The sequence below is a fragment of the Felis catus genome, chromosome A3 (genome assembly GCF_018350175.1).
Source record: "Felis catus isolate Fca126 chromosome A3, F.catus_Fca126_mat1.0, whole genome shotgun sequence".
NCBI classification, from domain to species: domain Eukaryota; kingdom Metazoa; phylum Chordata; class Mammalia; order Carnivora; family Felidae; genus Felis; species Felis catus.
In genome coordinates, this window is record NC_058370.1 from 84,825,125 (window position 1) to 84,851,004 (window position 25,880).

Consider the following 25,880-nt stretch of genomic DNA (forward strand, 5'->3'; position numbering starts at 1 on the left):
TCGGAAACAGGATCCAGGCTCTGAGCCATCAGCCCAGAGCCCGACGCGGGGCTCGAACTCACGGACCACGAGATCGTGACCTGGCTGAAGTCGGAGGCTTAACCAACTGCGCCACCCAGGCGCCCCGATCATGCTCTCCTTCTTAGCCCTCACCAGCAACATCTTGAAGATACCCTTTTCTACCAACAGTCCTTTTAAGGAAATCTAGGATTTTTCTATCATGGACTTCAAAATTCTGCCAGCCACGACCCACTGTTCAATTCCAAAGCCATTTTCACATTTTTGTGTATGTGTTACAGTAGCATCTCCTTCTCAGCACCAAATCTGTATTAGTTTCCAGTGCCTGCTGTAACAAATTACCAGAAACTTGCTGAAAACAACACAAATTTATTCTGTCACAGTTCTAGAGGCCAGAAGTCCAAAAGCAGTTCCACTGGACTAAAATCAAGATGTCTGCAGGCCTATGTTCCTTTGGAGTCTCTGGGGAAGCATCATTCCTTGCCTGGTCTAGCTTCTGGTAGCTACTGGCATTCTTTGGCTTTTGGCTATGTCATTCTAATCCCTGCCTCCATGGTCACATTGCCTGAATTTCCTTTGGGGAGGGACATTATTCGATCTATAACAAACATTTATAGATATATGACCTTCTCATATATTATTATAGAAAGTTATTATGCTTGATTTCCTAGTGTGTGACCGTGCTTGCATTCAGGAAAAACTCTACATAATAATCACTTGATCCTTTTGAAGGCTCTACCGTATTCCATTTTATAACTCTATTATTCTTTATTTAGCCAACTTTGACCAATAAACATTAGGGTTATTTTATTTTTTTATGAAATTTATTGTCAAATTGGTTTCCATACAATACCCAGTGCTCATCCCAAAAAATGCCCTCTTCAATACCCATCACCCACCCTCCCCTCCCTCCCATCCCCCATCAACTCTCAGGGTTATTTTCAATCTATCTATATTATTTCCTTATTATAAAATCTCTACATATGTGCACACAAATTTTGTGTACTTGTCCAATTGTTTCATTGGAATATGTTCCAAGAAGTGGAATTGCTGAGGCAAAATTTTTGCATTTAAATTTTTTATTTATCTTATTAAATCACCCTCTAAAAATGTTCCAATTTAAAATCTCATTTCTCATCTAAGAGGGTTTGTCATTCCCCCATACCCTGCTCAGCTCAGATTACTAACAATTCATTTTATGAGAGGCGAAACATATTATTTTGTAATTTCATTTTACATTGCTTTGATTAGTAGTGGAACTTGTTTTATATCTATTACTTGTCCATTTTCTGTAATTATCAATCATCTTTTAGATTTTCAAGAGCATTCGTATTTTAAGGTAGTAGCTTTTTTATATTCAGATAACTTTTTATGTAGGCTTAAACCTATTATTTTGTCATTTTGTCATTTTTTTCTCTCAACTCTGTTAATACTACCTTCAGTTATACAGAGTTTAAAATTTTTAGGAAACAGAAGATGCACTCCTCTCATTAATGTTTCTGGATATAATATTATTCTAAAAAAAGCCTTTCTAACTCCAGGAATATTGGTCATTACTGGGTTTTTGTTTTCTTTTGTTTTTAGTATTTATTTTTGAGAGACAGAGTGTGATCAGGAGACAGGCAGAGAGAGAGGGAGACACAGAATCCGAAGCAGGTCCAGGCTCTGAGTTGTCAGCACAGAGCCTAACGTGGGGCTTGAACTCACCAATTGGGAGATCATGACCTGAGCTGAAGTTGGATGCTCAACTGACTGAGCCACCCAGGTGCCCTAAGTCATTACTGTTAATAAGACCTTACTTGCAATTACAGAACGGTGAGGTTTAAGGGCATTCATGTTTTGTTAGTTATTTCCTAGGCAGATTCTAGGCCTTCTAGAGGGTTCTTTGTTGTTGTTTTTTGCCATTTTTTTCCTTTCTCTTTAATTTTTTAAAATTTATATCCAAGTTAGTTAGCATATAGTGCAACAATGATTTCAGAAGTAGATTCCTTAATGCCCCTTACCCATTTAGCCCAGCCCCCTTCCCACAACCCCTCCAGCAACTCTCTGTGCTCCATGTTTAAAAGTCTCTTATGTTTGGTCCCTCTCCCTGTTTTTATTTTTGCTTCCCTTTCCTTATGTTCATCTGTTTTGTATCTTGAAGTCCTCATATGAGTGAAGTCATATATTTGTCTTTCTCTAATTTCGCTTAGCATAATACCCTCTAGTTCCATTCACATACTTGCAAATGGCAAGATTTCATTCTTTTTGATTACTAAGTAATACTCCACTGTATATATATACCACATCTTCTTTATCCATTCATCCATCGATGGACATTTGGGCTCTTTCCATACTTTGGCTATTGTTGATAGTGCTGCTATAAACATTGGGGTGCATGTGTCCCTTCGAAATAGCATTCCTGTATCCCTTGGATAAACACCTAATAGTGCAATTGCTGGGTCATAGGGTAGTTCAACTTTTTTGAGAACCTCCATAGTGTTTTCTAGAGTAGCTGCACCAGTTTGCATTTCCACCAGCAGTGCAAGAGATCCTTTTGATCCACATCCTCGCCAACATCTGTTGTTGCCTTAGTTGTTAATGTTACCCATTCTGACAGGTGTGAGGTGGTATCTCATTGTGGTTTTGGTTTGTATTTCCCTGATGATGAGTGATGTTGAGAATTTTTTTTAATGTGTCAGGGTTCTTTTTAATAGAATCCAAATATGCTTCTTGAATGCAAGGCTAGTATAGAAATATTCTGAAGAGACATCCTGATCAACACTTTATGCCAAATGAACTTTTACTTTACTATTAATCTGTATTCTGTGTATAAACAACGTGAGCACTTTTTTTCCTTCTGTTCTCCTTCACTAAATGCTCAAATCACTGTGATCAGATGCAAACATAAGTGAGAGGAGGAGCAGAACCTGAGGATCTCACACAGGTCTAGTCTCAAAGGTTTCTGAGTCATAAAGACACGGCGTAATAACTGAAATGTGGCATCTGAACAGTAGTTATTACAAACTACTTAGGTTTCATTTTGTGTAATATTTTAACAAGAATAAACAAAGAAAAAAGCTTTGCCTGATATTAAAACTGAGAACTTGAATTCACATACCAGTTCCAGACAAGATAGGGGTACATTTTTTTCTCCTTAACTGTTCATTCGGGGTCAGAAAAATTCCAGATAAAGTAAAATTGTAAAAGATGTGCCTTCGTATGAGTTTATTTTTCTCCCTCTGAATTCTTAATCAGGTCCATATTTGGATTGTTTGCATTCATGTTAATCACTTCTCAGAACTCTTTCTTTCCAATGTTACCTAATATCAAAGGGTGGATGAGAGATATCAATTAAATTTTGCTCATGCTTACCTCTCGTGGGGATTTCAGACTTCCCTTTTTGGTTGTTATAAATGTAGATCCCTTCAGGGTATCCGCCTTTGCAACACCTGTCATTTCGCTTCCCTCAATGAGGTCATCACAGACGCACCTAGTTTTTGAGCTTTTCCTCTATAATTAATTTCCTTGAGTCACTGAATAACTTTATCTACCTCCTGCCATAAACTTCTCATTTTCTCTGATACCCTTATTTGCAATAAGTCAACCAGAATTGAGCACAACATGGCTCTTCCCTTCAATGGTGCTGAAATAATTTCTTCTGACTCACGCACTGTGCACCGAGTGGTGATCAAGGCAGTCTGTGATTTCTTGTTGAAACACTTGTATGTTAGATTATTTAACTATTTGTTTAATTGTACCTCACTGAGACTCTGCTCTCTGTTAAACCTTGTTATCGTTTGAGTACTATTCACGAAATACATCTTTCTCTTAATCAAAGTGGTTCAAGTCAAACATTTATTCCCTTGATTTAAAGATGTACCAGCTGCCCAACACACGTTTTTTCACATTTCTGCAACCAGACTATGTCCTAGATTCATCGTGCAATTTAATATAGTGTTTTTCTCCAAAAGGACGGTTACTGAATTCTTCGTCTTACAACAAATAGCTTCTTAGAATCCTGGAGGTGTGGCAAGACACAGGTACATTAAACTTGGTCATGGGTTTGAGACATTCATGAATTGCCATAAGTCCTTTTTTAACTTTACTCCTCAGAACCTCGCCTTTTGCCTTTTGTGCGTTTAGGCCTGAGCTCTTGTGGTTTGGTGTTTTTGACTTTCTTTCCTCTTTGCCATTTCCTTCTCCTGGATCCATATTTAGAAGGTAGCTAATCCAGGAGACCTACTCTGCTTCACCCACATTTATCAGCTCTTTTGCACTTACACCACATGGCATCTGGTAAACGCCTGCCCATTTGGGTTTTTTCTTAAGTTCTTTGCCCTTGAATTTATGGACGAGTCTTCTATGTTACAATTTTATCAAAAGTTTTGTTCACGTCAAGGATGGATTATATGTAAACACTGTTTTCTCTGTTTTGGCTCCTCCTCATAAATGTTCATAGAATTTTTAACTATTGAATCCCTTTAGCTCTGAAAAGGAGTGGGTAAAATGCCAACTTTAAATACTAAGGCTCTGTTAGTTTGACTTTCAAAATGTAAAGGCGTCTTTATTAGCTGTATTCTTTTAAATACTTAATGTTTATTTTTGAGAGAGAGAGACACACAGAGAGCAAGCAGGGAAGGGGCAGAGAGAGAGGGAGACAGAATCGGAAGCAGGCTCCAGGCTCTGAGCTGTCAGCACAGAGCCCCATGTGGGGCTCGAACTCACAGACCGTGAAATCATGATCCGAGCTGTAGTCGGCCGCCCAACCAACTGAGCCACCCAGGCGCCCCTCTTTTAAATACTTCTTTATCAAAATGTGTACCAAATGCAAACATATTTTCAGGTATCAAACAGAAGTTTGATAGGTAGATGGAAAAATGTATGAATAAGTATACATTTGTATCTATTAAAATATGTGAGTGATTGCGCTTAAGATCTAAATAATTATTAGTATATTCATTTCTATAGACATACACACAATTAGATATGTGATAATGGATTACACAATATTGACCTATGTTATTGACACATGTATAGAAACATGTATAAATTTAGGTGTATCTTTATAAACACACATAATCCATTCAGTGAGATGCAATAAAACAGGGTTCAAATTATAACTCTGCCATTTCCTTGCTTTGTGAAACAAAACCATTTAAATATTCTGATCCTGTTTCCACATCTATAAAATGAATATAAAACAATAATGCCTGCCTTACACACAACAGAAGGCTATTCAGAAAACCATTCAAAAACTTTTTTTAAACTACAAAATGCTTTATAAATATTGATGATATTTATTCAAACACTCCTCTTCCTACTCACGAGAAAGATCTCACCTTCTTCAAACAGTATATTTTGTCAATGATTTTGCATGTGGTTTTTCATTTACATCCAATATGTAACACCAAAGATTTGAAACTCTTTTAAATGTTATCATAGGTATTTATGTATAGTAAAATACATAGTATATGTGGGCTTTGGTATAATCTGTGGTTTCAGGCATCCACTGGGGGTCTTGGAATGTATCCCCTATAGATAAGTGTGTGTGTGTGGGGGGGGAACTACTGTATATATATTTCATTGCATTGCATTTATTGTATTGTATAAAGTTGTATGTGGTTTTAGAGACCAGAAGTATATAGCATAAATTTACAACAGATGTCAGCTTATTTTCAATGCTTTAGCCCAGAAAACCCACAAGGAAAAGCAGAATCTACTTTTAAAAGTTTCATTTATTTCCCACATGTTTAGGTTTAACATATCCAAAATGTGATTTGAAATGATGGCACATTACAATTAAATATATCAAATGAAATAATAAGAGAAATCCTATATAAACATCTGTGGATAAAATTAAATTGAATACTCAAATAACTCAAAGACCTGAAATATCTTACAGGTTTTCGCAAAATTAATCTGCAATCAGCATGGTCTGTAAAGCGTTGCTGTACTGAAGTTTCTGGACACCAAAGCCACCCTAGAAATGTCTCAGGAGAAGGCCCTGGGCATCACTGAGTCAAACACTGAGAACCAACTCCTATAATACATGACTGCTGACACTTGCTTTTATACTCTCTGTTGAGACTTTTAAATGCAAAGCAGCTTTTTCAGCAGCCATGCCCAAGAATCTTCAGGGACTTAACTTCAAAATCGAGTAGGTGGAGTCAATTTGGATAAACTCTTTATCCTGGGAGCTCCAGTCTCAGGTTAAAAACACATTTTCTTTCCGTGTAGGGTGAAGAACCTTCTGGTCTGTGTTGGCTGCTCTCAGGTAGAATGAATACATAGGGTCAAGCAACACCGAATGAAGTACAACTAATATTAGAAAGTAAACTACTGCACCTTTCTTCTTCCCCCTCCCACTCATAAATGTGCCTGCATCCATTTCCTAAATTTACCACTCCTCCATTAAGTGGTAGAGTATAATCCTCCTCTCCTTAAATCTGGGGAAGGCTTGAGAATTGGTTTGTGGCCAGCAGAACGCATCAGAAGGGACACTGCTTGACTTCTGAGACCAGGTAATAAAAGAAGACCTGCTTCATGCTTTACACACTGGGTTATCAGCCTTCAGAGTTCTGAGCTGCCATGAAAGAAGCAATTAATTCTGTTATGGTGTGAGAAAGTCTAACCCACATGGAGAAGACACATGCTAGTGTTCCAGCCAAGAGCTCCAGCTGTAGTCCTAGCTGACAACCAGTATCACTATCAAACACAAGTAAAGATGCCTCCAGATGATTCCAGTCCCTAGTCTTTGAATCTCACCAACTGAGGTTTCAGACATCATGGGGCAGAGGAAAGCCAACCCTACTGTGCCCTGAGTTCCTGACCCAAAGACATTGTTAAGGATAATAAAATGGTTATTTTTCATTGCTAAGTTTTAGGGCAGTTTGCATCACAGCAATAGTAACTGGACTACTTCTCCTTTGAATCTAGCTGGCCTCTTGCTTGCTTTAGTCAGGAGAATGAAGACAAAGTGACAGTGTCCTGGTTCTGAACTGGCAAGAGAACTTGCCCATTTCCACTTAGGTATCGTGGCTCAGTGTCATGAGGAGAACATGCCTGGACTAGGCTGGTGGAGGATGAGAGACACGTGGAACATACTTAAGTAATCCCAGCTGAAGCCAGCCTACATCAGCCAAATTCCAGACGTAAAGCAAAGCCACCTAGCTAACCACGCCAGGGAAATAAAAATTGCGTATTATCGAATGCCACTAAGGTTTTATGGTTGTTTGTTAACCAGCAATATTGTGGCAGGAGATAATCAATACCCCACTAAAAATCCAGAGCAAATAATACACCCTTGCTTCATCTCATATTCCTCTTTATGAACTGCCTTATACCCGTACTTTTCTTCACAGCAGCTTCTCAAATTCGTTACCTACTGCCTCTATTTCCACTTCCTTATCTCCTAGTATCGCCTCACCCTTAATAATTCTGACTCCTGTCCTAACCACTATACTGAAACTGCTCTTGTCAACATCAGTTACTCTCATAATGCCAAATGTAATGCATTTGTTGCTTTATCATCTTCCTGGACCCTTCTGCAGCATTTAACATATTAGACCATATTCCATTTCCAAACCTTTTTTTTGTTTTAGCCTCTGAGATACCTCCAGGTTTTCCTCCTACTTTGTTAGCTGTTCCCTTTTATCTCTTTTTTCTGGTTTGTTCTTTCATTCGTTCATTTAAAAAATATATGGAGAACCTACTGTGTGTCAAGTATTTGCAGGGTTGGGGTGGGAGATATTTTGTGATCACAGCAGTGAAACGGGAACAAAATTCTTTATAGGGCTTATGTTCTAGTGAGGAGAGAGAGAAACAAGCAAATAACAAGTAAATATACACCAGACAGTGATAAATTCTATGGAGAAAAAACAGAGGAAGGAGGATAGACAGTGATAGGGACAGGATTGGTGTTGTTATTTTAAATAAGGCAGTCAGTGAGGTCCTCACTTAAATGGATGACATTTGCATGGATACCAGGAGAATGTGAGGGAGTGAGTCATATAGAATTCTGAGGGTGAAGTGTCCCAGAAACACAGGGAACAGCAACTGCAAAGGTTCTGATTCAAGAGTATGGTTAGCATGTCCCTCGGCCTCTTTTTTTTTCCTACCCTCTTACTGTACTCATTTTCAAATCCGTTGCTTAGCACAAAATATTTATTTTGAGGTATGAGAATAATGGGAAAACTAAGTAATGGGGATTCGACTCTCATCTAGATCTTCTGGGAAGTTGGAAGCACCACCCTCTTCTGCAGGTCGATGCTTCTCCAACTTAGCAATTAATTCTTTCGCTGGATTGAAGACACCGTTGGTCTGCTGGTCACAGACATAGCAGCGAGGGGTGGTGCGGAAATGCTGCAGTGCACAGCTCTCGCAGAAATAATGCCTGCACTTGGTGACAACTGGATTCTGGAAGGTCTGGCGACAAATGAAACACTTGAATGGTATCTCCTCCTCATCACTTGCCACTTCATAGTTTTCATCCTCATAGACACCATAGCGACCCTCATCAAGCTCACGTTCGATCTGCCACCCATGCTTGTAATCTGAACGGTCATGGAGGAACTTGCAGCTGTCTCCAAAGCCACAAAAGCCAGTCTCCTTGTAGTCCTTACAAATGTCGGGCTGGTAATCCCAGCGCACAGTGGCACGAAGATGCTCGGGAGCTCGGATGGGGCCCTTCCTCACCATCCCGGAGGAAGCATTGCCCATAGACGTATCCTTGGGCTTCATGTATTTCTTATAATTATTGATCCCCCGATAGATCTTGTCATCTTCCTTGCCCCTTAGCTTTTCCTGGATCTTCTGGCTGCGCTCAAAGATGGCTTGTGCGTCACGCTCCTTCTCTGTGTCTAGCTCGTAGACTGCAGTCGCCCCCATATCCTCTGGTCCCACAGGCTTTGCTGAGCGGGTGGACTTGTACACCATGCCAAGGCTCTGGGGCTCCGTCTCCTCCTCCTTGCTGCTCAACAGAGCAGCCACTCTCTGTTTACCACCACCATGGGTCTTCTGTATCATCGGATTGTGGATCACCCGCTTGTTTTCTGGGCGAACCACTGTGCTGCCTTCGTCACTGCTGCTGCTGCTGCTGTTGCCGTCTCCAGACTCCCGGTTGCAGACGGGGCGCTTTCTGCAGCCTGCAGCCCCTTTTTGTCTACCAGGCTTTTTGAAGAGGAAGGTACACACCTGGTCTGTCGTCTTTCCCGGAGAAAGCTGCTCTGCCATTTTAGAGTCCCAAGCTCCAGAACGGCTGTGGTGTGCTCTGTATTGAAGTTTTAATAAAAAAATAAAAATAAAAATAAGAACAATAAAATGATCCTTCACAAGCATATATCTCAATTTGGTACAGTTCTTTAGGGTATGAGGAAAGGAATGCCTTTCAAATCTCATCTTGGGTCATCTGATCAAGTCTTCTGGAGCGTGGTCTCTGGCCCTGACACAGAGGCTACGTACTGCCTGGGTTTTAAACGCTGATTCTTCAGAGTTCAGTCCCTCTTTTCTCTCTATACTCAGGCCTTGAGTTAGCTCATCCATTTTCATAGCTTTTAATGCCATATGTATGCTGACAATGCTTAAGTTGACATCTTTAGTCAATACCTTACTTCTGAGCTTCAGATTTAAATATCCAACTTCACCCTTGATATCTCCACGTGGGCATCTCTAACTTACCATGTCCAAAGAGAAGTCTTTATTGCACCAGCAGACCCCAACTCAACCTCTTCTCCCCAGTATTTTCCATCTTTGGAAATAACTATCTACTCAATTTCTCAAGCCATAAGCCTTGATTCCTCCTTGATCCTCCTTGATTCCTCCATTTTACTCATATCCCAACTTCAACCTTTCATCTTTTAGACTTTACCCCAAAACAATTTCTCATATCCATCAACCTTTTTCTTTCCTTTTTTTTTAAGTTTATTTCTTTTTGAGAGACAGAGACAGAGCACGAGTGGGGGGATGTGCAGAGAGAGAGAGACACACACACAGAATCCAATGCAGGTTCCAGGCTCTGAGCTGTCAGCACAGAGCCCAACACGGGGCTCAAACCCACAAACCATGAGATCATGACCTGAGCCAAAATCCAACGCTTAACCAAGTGAGCCAGCCAGGTGCCCCAGCATCCACCTTTTTCTATATCCACTCCTCTCAAGCTGTGCCAAGGCATCAGCATTGTGTGCCACATTCATGATATTCATGGCCAGTAGCAGCTACATAATGTAAGAAAGCAGAGGTTGATCTACGCTGTACCATCACACAAACTCATTTAACCAAAATCAATTTAAGATACAGCAAACAACCTAAAACATGGACGAAATGCTGGCAAGTTTGACTTTTTCAACTAGTAGTTCTATATTTCGCTTATAGAACTGTATTTTTTCTGTGGTACTGAATATATTCCTATATGAGTTTCAAAAAAAAGAAGCAAATTTTAGGTTGAGGCAATATTTAGAAGAGTGGAAACATCTCAGTGCTTTTTCCAAAGTCACTTTCATGTGTACGATTTTATGATTTTTATGTGTTCTGAGTGACAATTCTGGCCCATTCTTACTCTAGACCAGTTTATTAAATTATCGGATTCCTGGTTTTTACAGTGTGAATAGAGATTTTTTATGAACACGAATAACTATTATTTTAATAATAACTCACTGTGCTAAAATTTGGCATTTAAATTTATAAATAAGATCACAGCTGCTGACCTCTTTCAGCAAAGAAAAGAACAAAAGGAGTTAGCATCTCATTCTGAGAGTCCACCTAAATCAATTAGGATGTTAAATCCATGCATAAAATAATGTTTAATAAAAGTGCTTTAAAGGGAAAATTGTCTCATTTTAAATTGAATGAATACAAAAGATGACACGAAGTTCCCGGATTACTGCTATGAGGCTCTAAGACACCAGACTCAGGCATTGCTAATAGTTCAACAGTAATTGGAATATTAATAGGATGTGTCATTCTGATTATATAGAATATGCATCAGAGTATTTTACCTGCCTCTTCTGGATTGATTGGAGAGTGGCAGAGAATAATCTGATTGTCGCTTCTCTCAGTTTAAGAGCCCCATTTCAGAATGCTTACTCGCAGACTCTATTTGAGGACACGTTAAAAATAAAACCAATGCATTTATAACCTAATTAGCTGGTCTCCATTGATTCATGTTCCAGATATTCAGTGTGCATAGCATTACTGTTTTCACGAACTACCTGTAAATATATGCTGGGTGGCACACTGGGCTAATGCACTAGTCTCTCCTTAGGGAACTGAACTAGCAGCTAATGTAGTCATCACTGAAGTACTATGTTTGGCAGTTTTCTACTAGTCAATACATGTTAATAAGACTTCAAAGTTTTATTTATCACTTAATCTCAGCCAGGTCCTGGGCTCTGTACGTAACATTAGATTAGAAATGGTTCTTGTGTAACGAGTCTACTGTCTAAAAGTAAAGGAGCCTTGACCTTTGAACAGCTGGCTGTCTCCGCTCAAGGGTATAAGCAAGAGGTCAGGGGTTCACTGGAATCATGTCATTTGAGTGTAACCCCTTCAGGGATGTGGACCCAGGCACAGGTTCTCATTGTGCCCGGCTTCGGAAACCGCAAGTGCCCTTTCAAGTTTGTCTGCTGCGAATTTATCCACAAAGTTTCATATAAAAAGAAAAAAGAAGTCAGACCAGATGATCATTTCAGCATTCTCCTGACTTAAAAAAATATCGGAGTCCAGGTTGTATGTTCAGGAACGGTCATACCTCTCTAATTACATCAAGCAAACTGGTGAACTTTGCTCTCAAAACACGCAAACGCTCCTTAAACCGTGGAGAAATGGCAAAGCTCAACTCTGGGGCGCCGATGCAAACAGAGGCTTAAGGATGTTAGTGGCTTTCAGGCTTGAAGCTCTGGCTCTCTGGGCTTACATAGGATGTCATTGATTTACTCCTTCCACAGAGGTGAAGAGAGAGGACCAGGGGAGATAGGTTTAATTAATCTTAAATATCTCTGCAATTTAAGAATTGTAGGCCTGGAACAGTTCCTGTACTAACATGATTAGCAAATATTGACTTTTGAATACAATAATAATGTGTCATCTGAAACCCTTGATAAGTAACTTAAGTACTTCCTTAGCTTGCATCTTATTAAATTAGATGAGGTATGGTTGAGGCACATTACACAAAGACATTGAAATGAAAAATCAGACCTAAGGGTTTTAACATTGATTTTAAGAGAGCTAAAAGTCACAAAGAAAACATATATGCTTCAGTTCTGCAACCTATGAATGTAAGCTGTCTATTTTCTCTAGATGGATTTTTTTAAAGTATGTAGTAATTTTCATGGTGCAACTGTAGTAAACATTTACAATTTGTGACCTTTGTGACAGCTGTAATCAATCATCAGATTATGTATGATGACCATATAATTTTAGTTTTATGGAAGGTTAACTTACACAGATTATGAGCTTTTGATGTTAAAATATGGAAGAAAGAGCCATGTCATACTAGTGTGCCTGTGAATACGGTAAGGCTAATCTACCCAACCCCCTTCATAAGGTTTAACTTAAAAATGTGTACAACAAGTCAGCTAAGGAAAGAGTTTTAAGATGTAATACTAGTCAGCTGCAACCTGACAAATCTTACTGTATTGATTAGTTTTCAAAGGCTGTATGGCATGTGTACTCTACGTAACAATAGAATGGGAATGAGGGGAGAAGAGCCTCCAAATGTCATCAAAGCAAATGGTCTGTGAATGTTGCTTCAAAGCTCGTCATTAGTTGCCAGGGTATTTGGCCACAAAGCTTGTAAAGAGGTTTCTCCGGAGGGGTAGGTATGACAAAGTGCACTTCTTGGCAAGAAGACTTAGGCACTCAAGTAGCAGCACACATTAATTCTTGCTTGATTAATTCGAGGATTAACATTCTTTCTGAAATTTTGCCTGCTTTTTATCCTTTTCTTTTTTGAAACCAAGGATAGACCCCAGGCCTTTTCTGTCCTCTAATGAAACTGCAAATTGACTTGTGTTCAAATGGTGCTGGAGTAAAATGAACAATTAAAAATGTATTGGTAACAATGAGATGTATCAGCCAATCTCTTTAAGGATTAATTAGTGGCAGGAACAATCTTTCTTATACAACATACCAAGAAGAATAGAGCAGTGGTGGGTGCACAAGAAGGTGTCAAAGGTTTTTAACATGTGCATACAAACACATGTATGCACATATCCACACACACACATATGTAGTACAAGAATATAGGTATGTATATGTCAGCATCTGTACAGGTTTAGACCGAAAAAATTAACTGCAGCTTCCTTGGAGATATTTATTCCACCTTAGTTAGGATGATTCGACTGTTGCTGATTAGTGATCCATTAGTTAGCTTGAAGGCAGCCAACAGATTTTACTGATCGTAATTTATCATTAAAGCAGAGAAATGCTTTAGGTATTTAAATAATGTATGCAGATAAATTCACTCTTATTTTTTTAATTATCCACCTGTACCAACCTTGTAAGAATCTTTGCCCCCTATCAAAAGTTTGCTCTCTGAGGAAAATTTCAAAGTTAGCCTAAAAGGAAAAGCCCTTCTCTCTGGTTGCATCTATCGATTCTGCATTTCAACCCACCCCCTCTCAAAATGCTTGGTATGTTTCAGGTTATGTCTGCAGTTCTTAAAGAAACCTGAAATTATCTCTACATTTGCCACTGCCGACTGAAGGCTTATCTTGCAAAATATGATACCTCTGTCATTTCTTTAGCAAAGATTTCAGATACAGTAGGGATAAATTGTAGTCCCCAGAGCCCACTGTAAAACTTCAGGGAAAAACGGACATAGTTCCCTTCTTTAAGACCTGTTTAAATAGATGATACTCTAGAAAATGTCATTTTTGTTAGGCTGCCCTAAAGTCAGATCTACTCAATGCCACCAATGTGCCGAGTCAGCATAAAAGGGCATTTAGCACTAAGGCATTTGGTAAATACTGCTTTATTGTGCTTCATCCTCCCTACAGGGCATTCTGAAAAGATGAATAATAAGTGTGAACAGGAAGAACAAGTTTCCAGTCCTGTCAAATTAATTAGACTAGTGTAGAATGAAGTGAGGTTTGCCGTTAGGTAAGTTGAAAACATGTAAAGAAAATCATCCAAGCAATCTGAAAGGATTTTAAGAGAGCAAAACATCCTCATGAATTTTTGTATATTTGCATGAGAGATATTATATATATGTGGATAACTGTGTTGCACATAAAAGTATATAGTAACTGAACAGAAAATGGTCTATGTGTTTATGCAATACATACAACATATCCCAAAACATACATGGTCAGCCACAATTTAAAAGGAAAGCCATAATTCAAACAATATCTATTAAGGGGGGGGGGGGGGGAAGGGAGAACAGACCTGACCCTTTTACTCACAGGAGTAAACCCTGGTTCCATACTAAGAACTGTATCAGGTGAGCTTATTAAGAGATTCATGAGTGCACAGGGAGCAATGCAATTTGGTTGTTGTTTCACCAGGTTCCAGCTGGGTGCTTTTAGCCTCAGACCCTTACGTAGGCAAAGATACAGGAAAGGGAGAGTTACAATGTGCAGCAAGGTGCTCTTCTGAATGCAGGGCCTTCAGTTGGTAGTTTGGGCTAATTTTAAATGACCTTTTGAGATACGTTTCCATGTATTTCACTCTATTCTGGAAAATTGATTTTGGTAATTGAAGTAATCAATTTGTGTATCTATAGAGCATTGACTGCTTTGTACCACCGCCACAAAGCAGGCCGGCCAAGGTTCCATGATGCAAATTGATGTTTTTATATCGAGTTCCAAAGGGGCTGGCTGCAGCCACCCTATTTGTCCTACGCAGGAGAAGTAGTTTCTCCCCACAATCATGGGACCAATGCCCACTGCATTAGTTTAAACCTTCCTAAACCACAGTATTTCCTGAATCACATAAAGGTTGGTAAATGATTTTCTTTTTGCAAAGGACGTGAGGTCCTGAAACTTTTCATATATCTAGCCTTTCTTCCTCACCCTTCTCCTCCCCTCCGCCCCTTTTACCTTTCCAGTCTCCATGCACCTCACCCTCTTTAACTCCACTTTCCTGACCTTTTACTAGTTCCCTTTCTCTACTACCTAGCATCAGTCAATGTTGATATGCCACACTCAGGCCCTCTTCTGTCAAAACGAAGAGAATCTACAATTGTTATTTTTTCTTCTGTGCTGCTCACTCTATCTCGCTGCACCTTTGGTAGAATTCTACAGCTAATTCCAACTCTTCCATACCATCAAGTGATTTTCCCAATTGACGCTCCCATTTCATTTGAGTTTTTTCATAAACAGGGTAGAGGAAGGCAGAACTTCTCTGCATCTGAGTCTGAATGCTGGGTTTGATTTTACATGTAACTGACAAAAACATCGCCTGCAAAGCGATGACTGGAAGACATGAGAATACTTGTTTCGGCAGGTGACACCAGGACAACTTCCTTTTGGGTGTCAAAAGTGTGTTTTAGCTGCCTTTTCTTTTTCAGGCAGACTCAACTGTCCTTCCACAACAGAAGCAGGACATGTCATCTCCCAAATGAAAGAAATTCATGCCCATGATGAGTAACATTCCAATTAAAATTCATCACTAACAGCAGGCTTTTTATCTTTCTTGGACAACGTGAATCATTTTTGGTGCTGGGAAATGTGCTTCATAAACCTCCATTGTCGTAGAATGTCTACTTCCACGAGAACTTGTTTTATATTAGTAAATAAAACATCATCTGACATTTTTGTCACTTCTTATGTCTGGGTGCTGACGAAAATAATGGGAATGCTCGGAGGTTATGGGACATTGTTTATCAAGGAATGTAGGTGACGCCACAAAGTATAAGTAACGCTATACAGCTGGATGATTGATCCCTGCTGCATATTTTAAAGCTCCTTTCATTGCTTATCGAAACCTTTTAGGTAATGCACTCCTCTCAGATATCATTTTATGTTTGAAAAGCTTTATAATTCATAATGAAAAGTTGCTTAGTTACCCCAAGTGAATCCATAGCTTCAATTATTCTCTGTGCAAATGGTTGGACTCCATTTTGACCAATGTTTATGGTGTTTGGCAATTTTTCAGTAGCTACTTTGCTCTGATATGATTAATTTCTTGCATAATACTCTGCTTTGCATGTGTGGAGCTGAAATAATCTTAGTAGGCAGAAAGGAAATGAAAGACCTTGTGTGTTTCAGTTTTGGAAACATTTGAAACATAACATCATAATGTTAAGAGTGCCAAAAACAATACCAGTTAGGCTGGATAAAGACAACCACAAGAGACACAAATGTACTGATGAGACCCAGCCCTGGGACAGACAGCCCTTGCCTCGTTCTGTGGCCAGCTTGCTCTGCCTCGAGACATTGAGGAAGGGGAGAAGACAGAGCCTCAGAATTTACCAAACTGGATTCAACTGCCAGAAAAAATACTGGCATCTTCTCATTAGTATCATTTCCTAAAGTTATCGTGGGCCTCTTTCTTTGACAAAATCACATAAAACACATCCTCTTACTCATTAAGTGGCTACACGTGAGGTTGCTGCCCCTTGTGCAGAAAGGTGGGGGACACGCATAACTGTTGAATAAATGAATGAGTTCATTCATTCAGGAGCATTATGTGTGGTGGCTACCTGACCTTCTGGCTTTGGGAAAATGTTTACTGTCCCCTGTGTTTAGATGATTTCTGTTGCTCTGATACTCTGGAGTGCCTGCATTTTCCAAGTTTCAAACACTGTCTCTTTTCTTCAACCCCTTTCTGATCAATGGTGTAAGTTGTGAAATGACGCCTACAATAGAAAGCCTGGAAGACCGGCAGAAAGAACACTGGTCTTGAAGCCACACCAACCCAGGTTAAAATGTGGTGAATTGCTGGCTTGGAAGCCTCACATGGCCTCAGTCTGCCTCCATGAAAAACAGGAATAATGATATAGTCTCTGTTCTAGGCATACTCATTTCTTTAATGCTCTAGTGGTACTTCTTGTAGTACATGCCAGGTACTACTCCAAGCATTCAATGCACCAATGAGGTAGCTTCTATTACTACCCCCATTTTACAGAGGAAGCAGCTGAAGCACGGAAGTGTTAAGCAATCTACTAAGGATCACAGAGTTAGTACGTGGCAGAGCCAGGATCTACAGTCTACCTACAGAATCCGTGCTCTCAACCACCATACAAAGCTGCCATCTGTAATGGTAGCTGCCATTACTGTTATTATTAGCATTACTGCTGCCATCATCGCTCTCATTACTGAGTCCTTCATTACACAAACAGCAGTAACAAATTTTCTCTTCTTTTTACAATGGAAATCGGCTGAGCCACCCTCAAAGAGTATAGCAACTTTCCCCCTGCTGAGAAGTGAGAAAATAACGTCAAATTTCTACCATGATAAAACAAAATAAGACAGAGAGACCCTGGCTTTGTCAGATTTGCTTTCCCCAACAGAAGTCCCTGAAATCAGTGGGAATCGGGGATTCCACAGAACGTGGAAGTAAGTGTATAGCTCTGCCAGATGAACAGGGGATGGGGAGAAAGGCCGAGGCAGTCTCAGATCAGAAAGTCTGTTGCTGGACCTAGAAAAACAAAGACTTACACTTCCAATCACAGCTGATTTTGACCTAATTCTTGTGAAACAACATAAAACCACACAGAACCTATCTTCATTTTTTTTTAAGTTTATTTATTTGAGAGAAACAGAGAGCACACAAGAGTGTGAGCGGGAATGGGGCAGAGAGAGAGGGGGGGAGAGAAAGAATCCCAAGCAGGCTCCACGCCGTCAGCACAGAGCCCAACATGGGGCTCAGTCCCACGGATTGTGAGATCATGACCTGAGCTAAAATCAAGAGTTGGATGCAAAACTGACTGAGCCACCCAGGTGCCCCATTTTCTAAACACTGATCAGCAAGAATAATTTACTTCAAATTTCTGTTTGTAACCAAAGTTCATCCCTTACCAAGAGCTAGAAAAATGGGTAAATCAGTTAAAAATGGGAAATATTCCCAAAAGGTGTATGTAGAGCTTTCTCTCTCTCTTTTTCCTATTCATGGTATTTATAGATGAAATGTCCATAATATCTATAATCCTTCAAGAGTGGTGGCATGCTTTTATACTCCAACCTGGAAATATGTGGAAGTAAAGGCATCATGTAAACTCTGCATAGGAGTACACCCTTTCATGGACCTACAATCGAGACCAAATAAAAAGTCTGGCAAATTTCACGAAATTCTTCCAACACAAGGCGTACTTATGTTTGAATCCCAATGAAAAGAACTGGAATGTAGTCATATAATCAAAAATTTAATACCTAGTTCTAACAGCACTGAATTACATGAGATGAGTACGTAGCATCTGGTTACCAGAGAATAAGAAAAATTTTCAGAAAGAAAGGTAGGGACAAGATTACCAAAAGTTGAAATCTTCAAAGAAGTCTCTGCCATGTATATTTAGGCATCACAGATGACTTTCCACATCTAAAATGCTGGTCACTTCCCCAGTTACAAGAAAATGCTATGTGTACATCTTAATAATTCAGTTCACTAGAGTTTTTCTGTTTCTCCTTCCTCTACTTCTAAAACAAGATATTTTTAAAAGCCTAATGTTGTAAGCATGGGAAAAGAATAAGACATATGTATTGATAATCTGAGATAGATGATATTGTTTTAAAAAACTGGTATGTCAAAAGCATATGCTGTGCCTCATGGCCAAGATGGAAATGTCAGGGGTTTAATTGGCAGCTGTGAATAGCAGCACCTGCAAACAGCTCAGGGCTTGTTCCTGTGGTCTGGCAACATTCTTACTTTATGCTTTAAATAAAGGCTTACTCACTGGGACAGAAGTAACTGACAATGGATGATTGATGATTGCCCATCACCCAATGGCTGACATCTACCGTTCACCAGGTCCGTTTACGAGTGCACATCCAGATTTCATTAACAGGGGCACGACATCCAGGGGCTGGCCTGCTACAGACGGCTACTCAGTAACCTAGTTCAGAACGCCTACAATAGTCTGACTTCTTTTTAACCTGGGAAAATAGAGCACTGGGGATTCAGAATTCTTTAGGAAAATAATTTTTTCTTTTTTTTTTTTTTTTGGAAGATAATTTTCAAAATTCCTTTTTTCCTGCTTGTTATGTTGCTTTTTGTGAGAGTTTGGTTTCATGTTCAATATCAGGTTGCCTTTTACATTTCTCTGATATTTATTGCAAATTGGCTTTGCATTTGAAAGATTTGATATGAGGAAGAGGCGTATTAAAGGAGTTTACTTCTAATTATTAATTCATAACACTCTCATGTCCAGGGGGCTATTTAAGCTTTGAGTACAATAATGTTTACTATTTTAATTAGGAGGAGCAAAGACAGTGCAAAGAAATAAATCCATAGTGCAAACAAATGGCTAGCATCCTTTTCCACACCTGGACATCCATCAGTCCACAGCAGGCCTCTAGGCATAGCCAAAAACACACAAGCAATGTTGGAAAGAGCACTGGTATAGCAAACCTTTCAAAATATAGTGCTAAATTAAAGCTACCTTGCAACTGTTCAATAAAACCCAGAGTATCTCCAGGCTGGTATGTTCTAGGATGAGGCTAACATTTAGCTTTAATTTTTTTCTGCGTTTCTTCTCCCTAAGTCCGCCTCTCCCCAGCTACAAACCTGCACTACACATCTGCCTTGACTAATTTTTTTTCTCCAACTAAGTTGTGAACTTTTCTGAGGCACTTTTAAATCTTTTCAGCTTTTAGTGACTGGGCCATGGGTTATTTCATGATCTACCTTTTGGACTGACAGTTCCCACATGCAGTTTTAGGAAAGTGATGAGTCATTTTAATTAATGGTAAGTAACTGGGTCTTCCCCTAGAACTGTGCTCAGGGACTAGTATCTGTTCAGCGACAAATGAATACATTTCTACAAAGAGCTGTATTATAGGCTTTTCATTAGCCAAACTTGAATAAAACAGACAATTTGTTTGTAGCCCTTTCTGAATCTCACCATGTTCTCCTGAGGGAAGTAGGGCAGGCATCAGCATGGTCATTTCACAGCCGGAGAACTGACTGAGAGAAACGAGGCAACTGGTCCCACACTGCACACCTTTAGTTATAGCACAGGAGCCTGTCTGAGTATCTGTAACACACACTTTGCACTCACTGGGCCGTTTGGCTAGTGAGGATCATGGGCTGTATGCCACATGTCACCTGCTTGTTGTGGTCCTTGACTAACGTGAAACCACAGCCAGATAATGGCTGTTCTATTAAATGTCCTAATTCAACCAAACCCATTTTGTGAGTACCAGTGGACAAGGATAGAGTCCCAAGCATGTGCAAAAGGCTACAGTGGTTGCCAGTCAGTACACAGTACATTATTGCAAAATAAGGGAGGTTTGCCTTGCCTGCGAAATTGCTACTTTTGAATATGCATCCATCTAGTTGGCTTTCCAAATTACTTTTTTTTTGCTATAAAATCTGCTATCTCTCTTTTTGTTTAATTGCATTCAGTTTTACAGTCTCTCCCAGGAAGAGCAGCTAATTATAATATATTTCAACAGAGAGAGAGAGAGAGAGGCAGGTGTTAGCTAAGATAGAAGTCCTAGTTTTAGCCTTGACAGTTCATGCAGTTTAGCTGGATCTTGGTGTAAAGTCAGCAGACCAGGCAAGTGCAATTTCATTGTTTTAGGTTTTCCTGGGTTGGTAGGGGATCACAGGACTACAGATTTAAACTCTGAGGTTATGAAATGACAAAAATGATTGATAATAATGACTGATGGGGTTGAGTTTTGGTCTTGTACACAAGAAAACCTGCTTCATCTGTAAATCCAAGTGAACCAGACATGGAAAGTGGCTAAGACCACTTGGACAAGCTGTCAAACATCTTGGGATTGAAGTGTCTATACATTTGCTAGCTATGTAATCTTGGGCAAGTCATTTAACCGCTCTGCTTTTGTTTCTTTATCTGAAAATTGGGGTAATAACAATTTCAACCTGTAGGTTGTTGGGAGGAATAAATGATGTAACCATGTAAAATACAACACTGTGCCCAGGGCACAGCTAGATACACTCATTATTTTCAGAGAATAATTGCACTGCAAAAGGCTAAGATCCCTGGGACAAGAGCAGACAGAGAAAGGGCAGAAATTAGAAAAATATCCAGTAGAAAATTCTCCCCTAACAAATGCTAGAATTTCAGAATATATCCGAAACAAATGCTTGCTTTTGAGATAAGTGGGTTCCTCCTATATTAAGATCATTTTAGTTTCCATGAACATGGCATTGACAGTCAAAATATACAATAATTTGTTAAAATAATCTTCAGATTATTCTGATGTATTTGTGTACATCTCTATATGTGTATGTGTATCTTTCTTGTAGGTTTGGAGTTAGTAGGGGGCCATATTACATAGGCCACATAACTGAATGATTTACTGAATTTCCCCTATTCTAACTGGTTGTTTTGGCCAGGGCAAGCTCTGGCTCAACTCTGTTGACTGTAATTTCTGGGCTGTTCTCATAGGGCCTCCTAGGGAGTTACCAGGTTTTTTTCCAGGCATCTGCTAAGTGCAGTCATGGATTATAGACGTTGCCACTTCCCTATCCCCGGAATACAGAAGATGCAGGCAGAATCCGAATACTAGTTGACAAAATTGCCACTGCTAGTGAGGAGTAACGGAAAACAATTTTAAGACTACCCTTAATACCTGCATCTGTGCATACCACCCTTCCTTAAATGCTGCACTGGGCTTCTTTGCTAAGGATCAAAAGTCATCATGGCTCATTCCCTTCTCTGACTCTCCAAATTCAACCTACCAACCCCCCTTTTTAATAGTTGTCATTTCTATTTTCTCCTGTCTCTACTTTTCTAGTTAAGCCCTACATCCTTTGTTTGGACTATATAATGGCCTCCCAAATAGCCTTACTCATCCTTGTTTCTCTCCCTTCAAATTCATAATCCAGTCTCCAAAGTACCACTGGAGATATCTTTCTTAAAGCCTAAACCTCAGCCATGGTTCATTAGTGCCACAGACTAGAAGCCAACTTTCTTAGTACTGCGTAGAAGACTCTCCGTGATTTAGGCCCTGAAAGCATGGTCAGCCTCACCCCCGATGCCTTCCCACTCATGTTCTGTAACAATGAACTGCTTGCAATGGTCTCTCTCTCAATCTCTCTTTCTCTGGTTTCATTCTTCCATGTTCTTCTAAATATTATTCCTGGTATATAAGCCATCTTCCTCCTGTGTCCTTAGCACACTACTATTTACATTTTATTTTATTTTTATTATTTAAAAAAATGCAATTTATTGTCAAGTTAGCTGACACACAGTGTATACAGTGTGCTCTTGGCTTCGGGCGTAGATTCCCATGATTCATCACTTACATACAACACCCAGCGTTCATCCCAACAAGTGCCCTCCTCAATACCCACCACCCATTTTTCCCTCCTCTCTGCCCTGTCCATCAATCCTCAGTTTGTTCTCTTATGGTTTGTCTCCCTCTCTGTTTGTAACTACTTTTTCCCTTCCCTTCCCCCATAGTCTTCTGCTAAGTTTCTCAAATTCCACATATGAGAGAAAACATATATGTCTTTCTCTGACTTATTTCACTTAGCATAATACCCTTCAGTTCCATCCACATTGTTGCAAATGGCAAGATTTCATTCTTTTCCATTGCCAAGTAGTATTCCATTGTGTGTATGTATATGTATGTATGTACATATGTACATACATACATATATACACCACATCTTCTTTATCCATTCATTAGTCACAACCGTTATCATCAAGGGAGGACACATACACCAAAGGAATAGAATAGAGAACCCAGAATTGGACCCATAAATGTATGGCCAACTAATCTTTGACAAAACAGGAAAGAGTATCCAATGGAAAAAAGAGTCTCTTTAGCAAATGGTGCTGAGAGAACTAGATAGCAACATGCAGAAGAATGAAACTAGACCCCTTTCTTACACCATATACAAAAATAAACTCAAAATGGATGAAAGACCTAAATGTGAGACAGGAAACCATCAAAATCCTAGAGGAACCACCTCTTTGACCTCAGCTGCAGCAACTTCTTACTCAACACATCTCCAAAGGCAAGGGAAATAAAAGCAAAAATGAACTACTGGGAGCTCATCAAGATAAAAAGCTTTTGTACAGCAAAGGAAACAATCAACTATTTACATTTTATGATCCTGCTTAGGTTTACCTTTTCATTGAATTCTCCAGAAAAAAAAAAATCAGTTACTCCCTTCTCTAGGCTATTTTTGTATAGACACAAATGAGATTTTATATGTATTACACTGTAAGATATTTCTTTGTTCTCTATTTCCCCTACTAGACAGTACATCTTTGAAAGTGGGGTCATTTCATTCATCTTTGAGTCTTTATTCATTGTCAGGGCCTTTAGGTACAAGATGTGGTGTAAACAGAGTTCACATGGTTTTATATTTACTCAAGGATTCATCTAAACAACTGTATGTGATAAATAAAATTGTATGAAAATAAAATCCAGCTTGGGCAAATGAAGTACCTATTAAGATTCATGCCTTGCATGGAATTCTTCCTGGATGCCTTTGACAACACAACCCAAGCAATACTTGTTTACCATCCCCACAAATTCTGTAACTCATCAAGTTTTAATTAAATAGCTGGAATCTTGGTCAATTAATTGGTGTTCATATTTTCAAATTTTGAAAAATAATGTTGACAATGACAAAGAAATATAAGCTTGGAGATTTTCAGTCTTAAGTGGCTCAGTCCCAAAGGCTGGTCCTTGTCCTTTAGCAACATTGGATATTGTGTGCATTGTGCGAAAGGGACTTTTCCTCTTAGGGAGAGCATTCAAAACAATAAGGAGACAATATCTAAAATAATTAAGGAACAAACTTTGAGGACGGGAGAACAAATGTCATTGCCTCTTGGGAGGGGTGTTGTTCTTACTGCTGACCTGTGCCCTTCCCGCCCAACTCCCTTGAGGCTTTTAGAGCAGAAAAATCCCTCACAATTTTCATTAAGAACCATTATATCAAAGGGACTATCATTCAGCCTACAAGAGACTGTTCTGAGGTGGAATGTTTTTCAACTTAGAGCAAATGTTCCTTCAGTCATTTTCTTTTTTTTAAGGGAGAGTTATTTTGAATGCATGTAAAATGCAAATAGAATGACTATGGATATTTACAGAGCTCACACCTACTAAGTCCAAAGGAGCTTTGATTTAAAAACTGAAAATTGGCAAGCGGTAGATCAACACTGGCCTCCAATTGCTTTTAGTGTCTTGACAAAATAAAAATGCTATTTTAACGCAGAGATGGTTCACTATGAAAAGGGGCTATGGAACACGCACAATAACTATAAAGATGTTTTCCTCTGAATACATAATCCACATGATCAGCTACATACACACTTTGGTACTGCATGCCTATGACTGACATGAGGCATTTTAATTTTCAAAATGTTTTCCAAAGTGCCTAAACACATGTTTATGCATTGTAGTTACTGCATGGTATAAGATGGAAAACACACAAACTTTAAAAAAAAAAATGTTACTCTGTGCATGGCCATACAATGGAATATAATGGAAACCAGGAAAAGAGAAGACTGTGTCATTTCACAGGCAAGGCCAAAAAAAGGGGGGAAAAAACACCCACCCAAAAACCTTTGACAATTCAGTCATGCTAAAACTAGGAGACAATACTGACATAAGAAAACACACTCGACATTAAGGCAGCAGAGCCCTTCTTAATCACAGCAGGTCTAGACAGCTCCCACAGCTGTGTCTGCTCTCTCACAGAGTGATGTGTGGCCCTAGCTGGAGGGTGGCGTGAGCTCAGAAGGGAATGTCAGCACAGGGTCTTAATTAATTTCCTTCTGCCGGGGTGTGTATGCCACAGTGCGGTTTTGCATTTGCTGGGAGGCAGCTTACTGGGAGGGCCTTAGGTGCACAACACCTCAACTCACCAAACCGCAGGGCAGAGCTCTCACCCCAGTGAGAGCACACACAGTCCCTTCCTGGCAGAGCCATCCAAGGTTCTGCCTCCCCTTTGGGCCAGATTTCAGCCTCATGACCGGCATCCCTTCCTGGCCCAGCAGGGGCTTCCCCAGCTTGTTTCAAGTGGTGTGCTTGGCCAGGACTGCTTCTGTGGTGTGCTTCGATGCAACCCAAGACGGGGGTCTGAAGCTGGAAGGCTAGAGACCATGTTCGCTGTTTCTGCTGGCTTTATGTGTTTTTTTAGCTGTCGGGAACAAATAAAGTATCAGCCGTTCTCCCCATGTCCCACGAGAAGGGAGGCAACAGACCCAATGGCTCTAAATGCAGACATCAAAAATGCCTAAAAAGAACACTGGTAGTAAGATGAATAGAACACGATCCATCAAGTACGGTGCGGCTCTTTACCCAAAGGGACTGAACCCTAATTATTTATGGTAAATAACGGAGCCACATCTCGTCTAGTTAGTCTCTTTTCCAAAGACAATAACGTCTCTTTCTTCTGAATTCCTGTGACCTTGATTATCTGTCTATACCAATGGTTCCTAATTCAATTGACAGGAGCCTGGCATTGCGATGGCTTGTGTGTGTGTGTGTGTGGCAAGATCTAGTTATTAGCCTGTTGTCAACCAAATGAAATGTTATTAGCCAAATGGGAGCTTACCTTGCTGAAAGCTTGGATTATCAATGGCAGTGCCAGCGCCTCTGAGAAGCAGCTGTGAAAATCAGAATGAGGTGGTAAAGTTAAAAATGACCCTGGCTAATAAATTTGTTTAGGGCAGGAATACTGTTTACTATAACCTCATTGAGGACAGGAACATTTGGTCAGAAACAATACTTTACTACACCTCCACTGAGCATCTAAGCAAAATTGTCTTCTAGTTGGTTGACAAAATGGAATTC

At 39.7% G+C, this 25,880-nt stretch overlaps 1 protein-coding gene across 9 annotated transcripts in view; it reads right to left on the reverse strand.

Annotated features, from left to right (window-relative positions):
- Positions 1–5,715: 5,715 nt before the first annotated feature.
- Positions 5,716–25,880, reverse strand: part of LOC111556217 (E3 ubiquitin-protein ligase RNF113A-like) — a 509,945-nt gene continuing 489,780 nt past the window's right edge. For 6 of the 9 annotated variants that reach the window (XM_045054297.1, XM_045054296.1, XM_045054299.1 and 3 more), the window contains 2 exons: positions 25,642–25,693; positions 5,716–9,268 (listed from right to left, as the gene is read on the reverse strand). In XM_045054297.1, the coding sequence (XP_044910232.1) occupies positions 8,194–9,231 (1,038 nt within the window). In that variant the 5' untranslated portion in view covers positions 9,232–9,268; positions 25,642–25,693 and the 3' untranslated portion in view covers positions 5,716–8,193. Of the gene's footprint in view, positions 9,269–10,991; positions 11,089–25,641; positions 25,694–25,880 lie in introns of all 9 variants that reach the window. The other 3 variants (XM_045054302.1, XM_045054301.1, XM_045054300.1) reach the window with 2 other exon arrangements.